General features: G+C 34.3%; 1 protein-coding gene across 1 annotated transcript; it reads left to right on the top strand.

Moving 5' to 3' along the window:
* Nucleotides 1-606: 606 nt before the first annotated feature.
* On the top strand, nt 607-9,530 carry LOC110624770 (transmembrane 9 superfamily member 1). Its single transcript, XM_021770079.1, has 12 exons — nt 607-907; nt 3,396-3,588; nt 3,710-3,814; nt 4,681-4,698; nt 4,797-4,894; nt 5,575-5,727; nt 5,871-6,005; nt 6,355-6,521; nt 6,922-7,016; nt 7,102-7,475; nt 8,059-8,332; nt 9,029-9,530. The coding sequence occupies exons 1-12, from the start codon at nt 797-799 to the stop codon at nt 9,094-9,096; spliced, it is 1,791 nt and encodes a 596-aa protein (XP_021625771.1). The 5' UTR covers nt 607-796; the 3' UTR covers nt 9,097-9,530.
* Nucleotides 9,531-9,757: the final 227 nt, after the last annotated feature.

Below are 9,757 nucleotides of genomic sequence, written 5' to 3'. Positions count from 1 at the left end.
ATAATAATAATATTTTATTAAAGGCCATCGGGCCTAAGAAATACAACCTAGAGACCTAAAGCCCATAATGAAACAATTACATGAAAATGAGTCTAAAGGCCCAAATAAGGAAAACCAAAGAATTACAACAATCCTAGACTCGCAAAGAGAAATTGACCTGAAATCTAATCTGAATGAATTTGCCACTCACCTCCTTTGCAACTCCCAACGTCTTTGTCGATAAAAGATTAAGAGTGGGTAACTCCAGACAATATCTATAGTTCTAACAACACACTAAAGAACGGGGGATAAACCACGTAAGAGCAACCGAATATTAGAAATTTTATATTTTTTAAAATTATAAAAATTAAATAATAAAATAATTAATAATAAAATTAATAGAAATACTAATTAATAAATTTTTTAAAATATCGAGATGTTTTATTATTTAGTGATGAATTAAATTAGATTAGTCGGAATATATTTATTTTTTGGTAGAATTTTTTACTTTGAAGATTTATTTTATTAAATGTTATAATAGTTGGGCTTATTAGGTAAAACGGGCCCATCATTAATAGTACATAAAAATTAATATTTTTAAAAAAAATAAATTTCTATAATTTCAAGAAATTCATAGTCTATGTATGTCCCAAATCTAACTATCAACGCACGAGCTCTCCCTATTTCTCTATCTGATTAAAAAGGAAAGCCAAATCGCAGCTTAGCGAGAGAAATCCATAAATACACCAAAAACTCCAAGCGAGACCTCAGATTGACCCCAATCTACTCTCAGATTCCACTGTCGACGGCGATCGCCATGTCGGCATCATCCTTCCCCGCCGCGGTCCGATCCCCCATCTTCCCTCTCTTCGCTTTCATTTCTCTCATCCTTCTCTCTCCTGCTCTCGCCTCTGAGGCGGATCACAAGGTAAATATTCTAACACTGCCTCTTCCTGGTTGACTCCGAGTTGCTCTGTCGTGAGGAGATTCCTAGATCTCGTAATTGTGGGATTTTTTATTTTCGGAGTTTGGAGTCAGATCTGCATGGTGTTTGAATTGTGCAAGGATACGGTGACTTGATTCGCTCAATTTTTTATATGAATGGGTGCCGTGCTAGAGATTGGGGATTATGGCTTAGACATTGTTTCGGTTTTTCAGTTTTGGTTTTCGCGCGCCCATGCGAATGCTAGAAAGCGTGCTAAGCGTGCTTGTAGAAATGAGATATGAATGAACGGCAATGTTGTGGTCAAAGTTGGACTTTTTTCTCTGGAAATTATGGTGTTTGACCTTGTATGATGATAGCGGGTCATGGTGTGAGTTAAAAGTGCCGCCACCTGTTTATGCTTAAAAACAATATGCTATTGAACTATCACATAATGTAGCACATTTAGTAACACGATCATTAGATTGGCAAAGTTGGTGGTTTGTTACTCTTTCAGTGTGAATTGCATTTGATTACTGTCTCATATATGGTTATCAATTTTGAGAAAATGGTTTTGCTCTCAGTAGAATTTGGTAAGGAACAGTTCAGTAGCTTATTGAATTTTCTAAACTGAAAACTGTGAACATATTTGGTTTTACTGATCCAGTTTTAGATCCCTAGTTGACCTTTTTGAATGTAGCTTGAAGGCGACTTAATGTCCTTCAATAACAGTGTTATAGTGATGGTGGTGCTGACTTGTAAGAGTAGGAGCTCTTTGGAAGGGCCATTATTACTCTAAAACGTGCACAAGGTATATTCATATTAAACACGCATGGTGTATCTTGCATTTGTGGAGCCATGCCTGGCAAAGCTTGGATCTAAATCTTAGTATGATGTTGTCCATTAAGACTCACTGTCAAAATTTGTTTTAGGCATCGATTGATGGAGTGTGAATACCAGTTGAAGGGACACTGCATCTTAGTTGCTCCTAAGACTGGAGAGTAGGGACAACGTCTTCTGTTTTAAAATGTGTACTTGTTCCATGGCAACTCTGAGACTAGGTTGAACACAAGAAACTCATCCTAGGTTAAACTGTGTCAAGAAAGAATTGGAAAACACTTCCAATTATAAGTATGGAATATATCAGAGATATTAACTTTTACATTATTTATTGCCTCGTACCTTCTTAATCATACCTGTGAGACGCATCTTGTAGGTATTTCATTTTATTTGATTCGATTTTTGAATTAAACAAATCGGAAAGAAAGGAGCAAAATTCACTATGACATCGTTTGGTGATTAGGAGAGCAGATTAAAGTATAACAAAATCATTTGGAACATGAGAAAGATAAATTCTCTATAGTCAATACTAGGGATGTGCATGATTCCTTGGGATCCGAATCAAACAGAAGAATTGTATTGTATCATACTGGAACTAAAAAGGAATAGTTATTGTAAGAACCAAAATGACTAAACCAAACTTATATTTACTATTTTGGTTTGGTTTTGGTTTCCGATTTGGTTCTTCCTCAAGAACAAAAGTGGACCTGTCCCTGGCTGTACCAAACTAGAACCATGCTGAAGAACAAATTTTATGCATAAAATTTTCATTTTTTATGTATTCTATAATTTCAATAAAGTTATATATACATATGTATAGCCTAAATTTTTTTTTTTCATTATAAGTGTATATGATTCACTATGATTAATCTTTTTACTTTCTTAAATAATTTTAATCATAAATGTATTACATTACCTTAAAAATCATAATTTTTTGATTAAATCACATGTTAGTTATAGAATGTTTGTATTTGTTATTAATTATATATGTATATTTTAATCAAAGGTTATATAGTTAAGAAATATGCAGAAGATAATACAAGATTATTATTAAAAACTATATAACACGTTTTGATATTGTTGTTTTGAGATTAAAAAATTTAATATATTTTTCCTATTTTAAACTGAATATGAAAAAATTGTAATTTTATACGTAAAAATAAAATTTAAATTGAAAGTGAAACTAAGGTTGAGATTGAAGTAGAACAAAAATTAAAAGCAGAACTGAACTGAACCATACCAAAATGCTTAGAGCTGGAAACAAAGTTTGTTTCCTAAAAAATTAAGAACTAAAGGTTTTGTTTTGGTCCTGGTTCTTGGCAAGAACCATACCAGAATGGGAATTGAACACCTGTAAAATAGCATCTGTTTGCAACTTATGCAATATTAGATTTTGTTTCCTGGTGATATAGGAGAAGACAGCCTTCTCCTCTAACGAGAGCAAAATGACTTTTCTAATTCTTATGTAAATGCAATAGTGGCAACTAACACAAATCTTTCTTGTGTTCTATTCCCATGAGCATCTTTCCCCCCTGTTTTCTTGTTTGTACAGTTCTATATATTTTGTGTAAGACTCTGTTTTATACGTTTTTCAATATCACTTAATAGTTATATTATTTTTCTTCTAATACTTTTATCTTACATTTTTTTACAGTATCAACCAGATGACCCAGTTACTCTTTGGGTAAATAAGGTTGGCCCCTATAATAATCCGCAAGAAACGTATAACTACTACAGCCTTCCATTTTGCCATCCATCTGGCACTGCTGCGCACAAATGGGGTGGCCTTGGTGAGGTCCTAGGAGGAAATGAACTTATTGATAGCAAGATTGACTTAAAGTTCCAGAGTACGTAACGGTTATGTAACGTCTTTAAGTTTTATGCTGGAGTATGGTTAGATATTTATGCTGGAGGGTGGAGTAAGTTCTGGAGTGTGTAATATTTAGTTAACATATTTTTTGTTCACAGAGAACGTCGATAAAAGGACTATTTGTTCACTTGAACTTGATGAAGCAAAAGTCAGGCAATTTAAGGATGCAATTGAGAACAACTACTGGTTTGAATTCTTCATGGGTATGTTGCATATGCTTCTGATACATGTTCCTATTGAAATGTTGAAGACTGTATTGCTAACAGTTGTAAAATATTTAGGAAATTGGTTGAGAAATCACGAGATCTGTGAAATTTAAGATCTGATTATTCGGAGGTACATCTTTGATAAGCTAAGTTACGGACCACAATTGGTGGTGAAGAGCGGATGTTATCTTACAGTGCTGTTGTCTGAAAGAAGAGCAGCTCTATCAATGTTTATATTGATGGCAATGATGATTAACGTATGATAGTATTAACGATTAAATACTTCCTTTTTTAACCTAATTGTAATTTAATAGAAAATAGTGCTAATGGAATATGCATAAACACGACTGAGATCATGATGTACTTTCTGATTATGCAACCTCCAAATTTAATATTATTCTTCACCATGTAATATTATGAATGTCCAAATTTAAAAGGCCATCCATAGATTTAAGACTTGTAGATTTTATGAACATTTGATGCCATTCTAAGTTATTACATAGAGTTGAATCAAACATGAAGCTTTCTATATAGTCTGAAAATATCTGCCTCCCCATTTCTTTAACTTTGGATCATTACAATAAAATAGGATTTTTGCATATCATTGATTGGTGCACTTGTGTTAATTTATTGGCTACATTGCCTGTAATGTTTGCATCAATGGGGGTTTACATTTACATTTTTATTATGTTTGTCTTCTTGCAAGCATTTGTTGCATGTATGAGGGATTGCATGTTTCTCCTTAAGTTGCTTGTTCTTTTCTATGCATTTTTCACTGTTGCCATGGTGATGTGCTTACTAATTTCTTCTATGGTCTCATGTCTTTTGTTGCTTGATCTCTGATGGTTTGGTTGCATGTCCAGATGACCTGCCATTATGGGGTATGTATTCTTCAACCTATACTTTCTCTTTTGCCCATCTCTTCTCTCAATGAGAATTAATAATTCTCCTTGGTTTTATATTCTTATTTATACTTTAGGGTTTGTTGGTGAGTTGCATCCTGACAAGAACAGTGATAATGGGAAGCATGTCCTTTACACACATAAGAGCATCTTTGTCAAATATAATAAAGATCAGGTTTGTGGTTCTGAAACACCTATATGACTATATAAAGGGTATTTTCTAAGGTCTTGAAACTTGGATTCATACGAGTGCTTGTGGACATAGTGGGTTAAGGTTGTCCAACTGGGAATCAACCTGTTCACTGTTCATCATCTATATCATTCAATAGATATTAAATTATGTTATACAATTAATCATCTTTTATATGTTAATATCATTATATTAAATTCATTTCTTACTTCTATTTATTAAAGTAATATATTATATAATGTTAAACAAATTTTAATTTTTTGTTGTGCAATAATAATTTTTTTATAAATTAATATTGGAGATATGGACCTCGCAATTGCATACAAGATGTCAAAGAACATAAAGCGAAGTTATCTTATATTTTTTGCCTTGAGGTTTGCTATGTTTTAGAGTAAAGAAGATCTGTTTTGTATAAATAACTGGCAAAAGAATTGATTTGTATTTGTCCCCACTTGTAACCATTGACTGGGTGACCACTGTAGTTACCTGGTCAGTTCACTGAGATTTGTACCAGTTTATATTTTTTGCAGTTTTTATGGGTAACCCATATTGGGCAAGGGCCTGATTCCAGGTTCTTTCCTGTTGAATCAACTGAGGCAGTCTAGGTTTTAAAACAGTCTTGACTTTATTAGTGTTTTGTCGTATTAAAACTTCTTTTTTTGTAGATTATTCATGTCAATCTTACACAAGAAGGTCCGAAGCCCTTAGAAGCTGGTAGAATACTGGACATGACATATTCTATCAAATGGATTCCAACTAATATCACTTTTGCACGACGTTTTGATGTGTATTTGGACTACCCTTTCTTTGAGCACCAGGTAAATTTCTTTCCTTGTGTCATTTGAATTCCAAGTCCCATACATGATCTTCATTCAGCAATTTTTTTTTCTTTTCCTATGGAAGTTTTGTTTGCATTTGTTTTGAGTTTCACTTAGTGATGAATGCATCTCCTAACATGCAGATTCATTGGTTCTCGATTTTCAATTCATTCATGATGGTTATCTTTCTCACTGGTTTGGTGTCAATGATATTGATGCGGACGCTTAGAAATGACTATGCCAAATATGCACGGGAGGATGATGATCTCGATTCTTTGGTGATGCTCTTCTTCAATACAAATTTTATGAATATTATTTATATTTTTGATGATTGGTTTATTGTGATTTTTATTCTGTTATTGGTTAATAATTCTTTAAAATGGGAAATATTTTATACACCTAGGCATTGCTCTTTCACTCACATAAAGGTGGGATCCACTTTTCACAATTTATTAATTACTCACCTGCATGTGAGTATAATGAGCACTACAGTTAAGTGCTTCAGGTGCATTTAATAATCTTCCCTTTGAATATTTTTTAAGAATGGATCTTGAGGCTTTTGTATGTCAACAATTTGTAATAGATTCTAGCAATAATTTGCTGCTACCATTGGAATATATTTCTCAGGAAAGAGATGTTAGTGAGGAGTCCGGTTGGAAGCTTGTTCATGGGGATGTTTTCCGTCCACCTCGCTATTTAGTAGTTCTTTCAGCTGTTGTTGGGACTGGTGCTCAGCTAGCACTACTTGTGCTTCTTGTCATCTTGTTGGCAATTGTTGGGACACTATATATTGGGTAAGTTGAGATACTACTCCAGAATAATTGCAAGTCCTTATCAACTGCATCTCTATCCCTCCCATGCTATGCAATCTATTTGATTTATTCTCCTTGTTGATGAATAATAGCTGATAAAGTTAGTTTGGTTGGAGCTGTAGCATTTATACTGAATATTGGCATTCATTATTGTATTTATCTTTTCAATGGTGATATATATTATACATATATTGGTCTGGCCCTTTTTAACCACATTTCTCTTAAATATAACGTCTCATGCTACTTTAGACTTTGTAGATTCTGTTGTCTTGTGGATGATTGCTTTCCTTTGTACTTTGGTTCCACTGTGGTGCTCTTTAGAGAATTTCGTTTTCAATCAGAACATTTAGTTTTATTACATCTTGGTCCTCATGTGGCTCAGGAGGGGAGCAATTGTCACAACTTTCATTGTATGCTATGCTCTCACATCCTTCATTTCTGGTTATGTGAGTGGGGGGATGTATTCTCGCCATGGTGGTAAGCACCTTATCCATTGCTAAGACTGGTTTATTTATTTTCTGTTCTTTTCTAATACTTATCAAGGGTTCAATTCTGTTTCCAGGTAAAAATTGGATAAAATCAATGATCCTCACAGCTTCTCTGTTTCCATTCATGTGTTTTGGGATTGGGTTCATCTTAAATACAATTGCTATATTTTACGGGTCTTTAGCGGCTATTCCCTTTGGCACCATGGTGGTGGTTTTTATAATTTGGGCCTTCATTTCCTTCCCTCTGGCACTTCTGGGCACAGTTGTTGGAAGAAATTGGAGTGGTGCTCCAAACAATCCATGCCGTGTGAAGACCATTCCTCGTCCAATCCCTGAGAAGAAATGGTACCTCACACCATCTGTTGTTTCACTTATGGGAGGACTACTACCCTTTGGAAGCATATTCATTGAGATGTATTTTGTCTTCACATCCTTCTGGAATTACAAGGTGAATTTTGATGCATTATTTGGTTGAAAGAAAAACACCTATGATGGCTAATTAATAGTACTTTTTTTGGAATGTTCAGGGAGACTATACAACCATATCATGATTTTGTTGAGCATTTTTTTTCTTTATCGTTTAAAGGCTTGCAGATGTTATGTTATTGCCACAAGTTATTTTGCCTTGTGGCCACGTAAGAATTCTATTTTGCAATTATATGTGCATGCTTAACTAAATCTGACTTGTGTGTTTCAAACCAATGTAGAATATCGGTAAAAGCTAGGTTTATTGTTTGTCTGCATACAGGATAAAGCATCTTGGAGATATTATGAGAAAGCATAAGATTTGTTCTGATGTTTTTTCCTGAAGGCTCTACTATTTTCTAGTAATGAACTTAGTTTGCTGTAGGTTTTGTATGTGGGATGCATAATGACTGGTGGTTTGATTAATAGATACCTTTGCAGTTTTTTTTTTTTTTTTGTGTGTGCATGTGTGAGAGCACACACATAAAATTGTGTTTATCTTACAGTCTATAAGAAATGCTGTGCATAAAAAGTGGGCTAACCTTTCTTCATATGCTCCCTCACAGGTGTACTATGTATATGGCTTTATGCTCCTGGTTTTCTTGATACTCATTATTGTCACTATTTGTGTAACAATTGTGGGGACATATTTCTTGCTCAATGCTGAGAACTATCACTGGCAGTGGACATCGTTTTTCTCTGCTGCCTCAACAGCTGTTTATGTGTACTTGTACTCAATATATTACTACTACGTGAAGACGAAGATGTTTGGCTTCTTCCAAACAAGCTTTTATTTTGGATACACTTTGATGTTCTGTCTGGGTTTAGGAATCCTCTGCGGTAAGTTTTTTCCTGATTAGTATTTGTATTAATGCCTGAATGTTTAGAAGCTTATCTTAAACTGTTTGTTGAAATCTAATTTATTACATAACCTTTGTTGCTTTGCAAGGTAGACAGATGTTATTCTCTTGGGGATTTTATTATTCGTTTTGTTAGTTAACATTGGAGCGTGTACAGGCTTTTTATGTTTATTATTAGAAAGTCTGCTTAGCTTATATGGGCCATGATATGGTTCTTTGAACCAGTTGTTCAGTGACTTCCAACATCATGCTAATGCAATTAGTTGCCAGTTTATGGCAGTATTTACTGCCTTAAAAGAGCATTAATTGTTTTGGTTAAATGCTTGGCCTTCTAGCCCCTGGTCAACTCATTACTCAGAATTACTCAGAATCACTTGACAGGACTATTCCTGTCAGTGGACAACGGTCTTCCTTTTGAACTCAAATATTGTTATGCTGATCTCGCTTTGGGATGCGCTTAACAGTAAACGTGTCTATAAAGTTATGTTATATGGATATCACAAGTGAAGTTTAAAGATACGAAATATCATACAGCTTGGTTTAGGTACATGGCAAATGGTATTCGCTTGGCAATTAACTTACTGGAAACTTGAGATGCTAAGGCTTTGTCACTCCCATGTCCCAACAAAAATTATCTTCTGAACTCTTATGAGATGGTTGTTGTTTCTTGTTGCAGGAGCTGTTGGTTATTTGGGCTCAAATTTGTTTGTGAGGAGGATCTACAGAAACATCAAGTGTGACTAAAATTTCACTGAGGAAGAGAGCTGGGAGCTTCTGTAGCACAATATTGTTGAGAAAATAAAATTTGAGGAAGCTTCTCGGCATGTGGTGGGATCTGTCAAGCTTAAAAATGGATCAAAATGTTAGATTACGGGGATGTATTCTTCTTTCTCTGGACTAGGGGAAGCCCTGAGATTGTTTTTGGTTTTTTCCCCGGCTGTAAGTGAAATTCTTAATTTAGAACTAAGAGATTGTTATAATCAGTGAAGTTAGCAAAATATACCAAACGTCTGCCATTTTTTTCCTCTCATGTTTTACAAATTGGTGCCCGATGTAAGAACTGATGTCTATTTTTTTTTTCTTTAATTTGTTTTGTTATCTACTCATCTTTCCAAGTAGAAAACTTTTCGGGGGCAAGTTTGAAGAAATGAATCGTGTGCTTCAGATTTATGTGCTTACATCATTTGTTTCCTTTTGTTCTTTGATTTGGTATTGTGGTAAAACACGTCTTAAAAGAAAGATTGATAATGGGATTACGTTGTTGATCAAGTAAAAATTTTGTGGAAACGATTTTAATTTAATTTTTGGCTAGCAATTCACTGTTGGACCTATTTTCCTTATTTGCAAGTCCCGTTCATCGAGTGCATTTTGTGCTTTAAAGTTCTCGGCAAAGAAGTATCTGCAA

This window comes from Manihot esculenta, chromosome 10 (genome assembly GCF_001659605.2).
Source record: "Manihot esculenta cultivar AM560-2 chromosome 10, M.esculenta_v8, whole genome shotgun sequence".
Classification (NCBI taxonomy): Eukaryota; Viridiplantae; Streptophyta; class Magnoliopsida; order Malpighiales; family Euphorbiaceae; genus Manihot; species Manihot esculenta.
The sequence above is the reverse complement of the archived record's forward strand: the minus strand, read 5'-3'. Positions and strand labels throughout refer to the sequence as shown.

Excerpts from the sequence above, each read along its gene's own strand:
- LOC110624770 (XM_021770079.1), top strand. The coding sequence starts at position 797 with ATGTCGGCATCATCCTTCCCCGCCGCGGTCCGATCCCCCATCTTCCCT. Across the intron at positions 908-3,395 it reads CCTCTGAGGCGGATCACAAG|TATCAACCAGATGACCCAGT; the intron begins GTAAATATTCTA and ends ATTTTTTTACAG. Across the intron at positions 4,895-5,574 it reads TCAAATATAATAAAGATCAG|ATTATTCATGTCAATCTTAC; the intron begins GTTTGTGGTTCT and ends CTTTTTTTGTAG.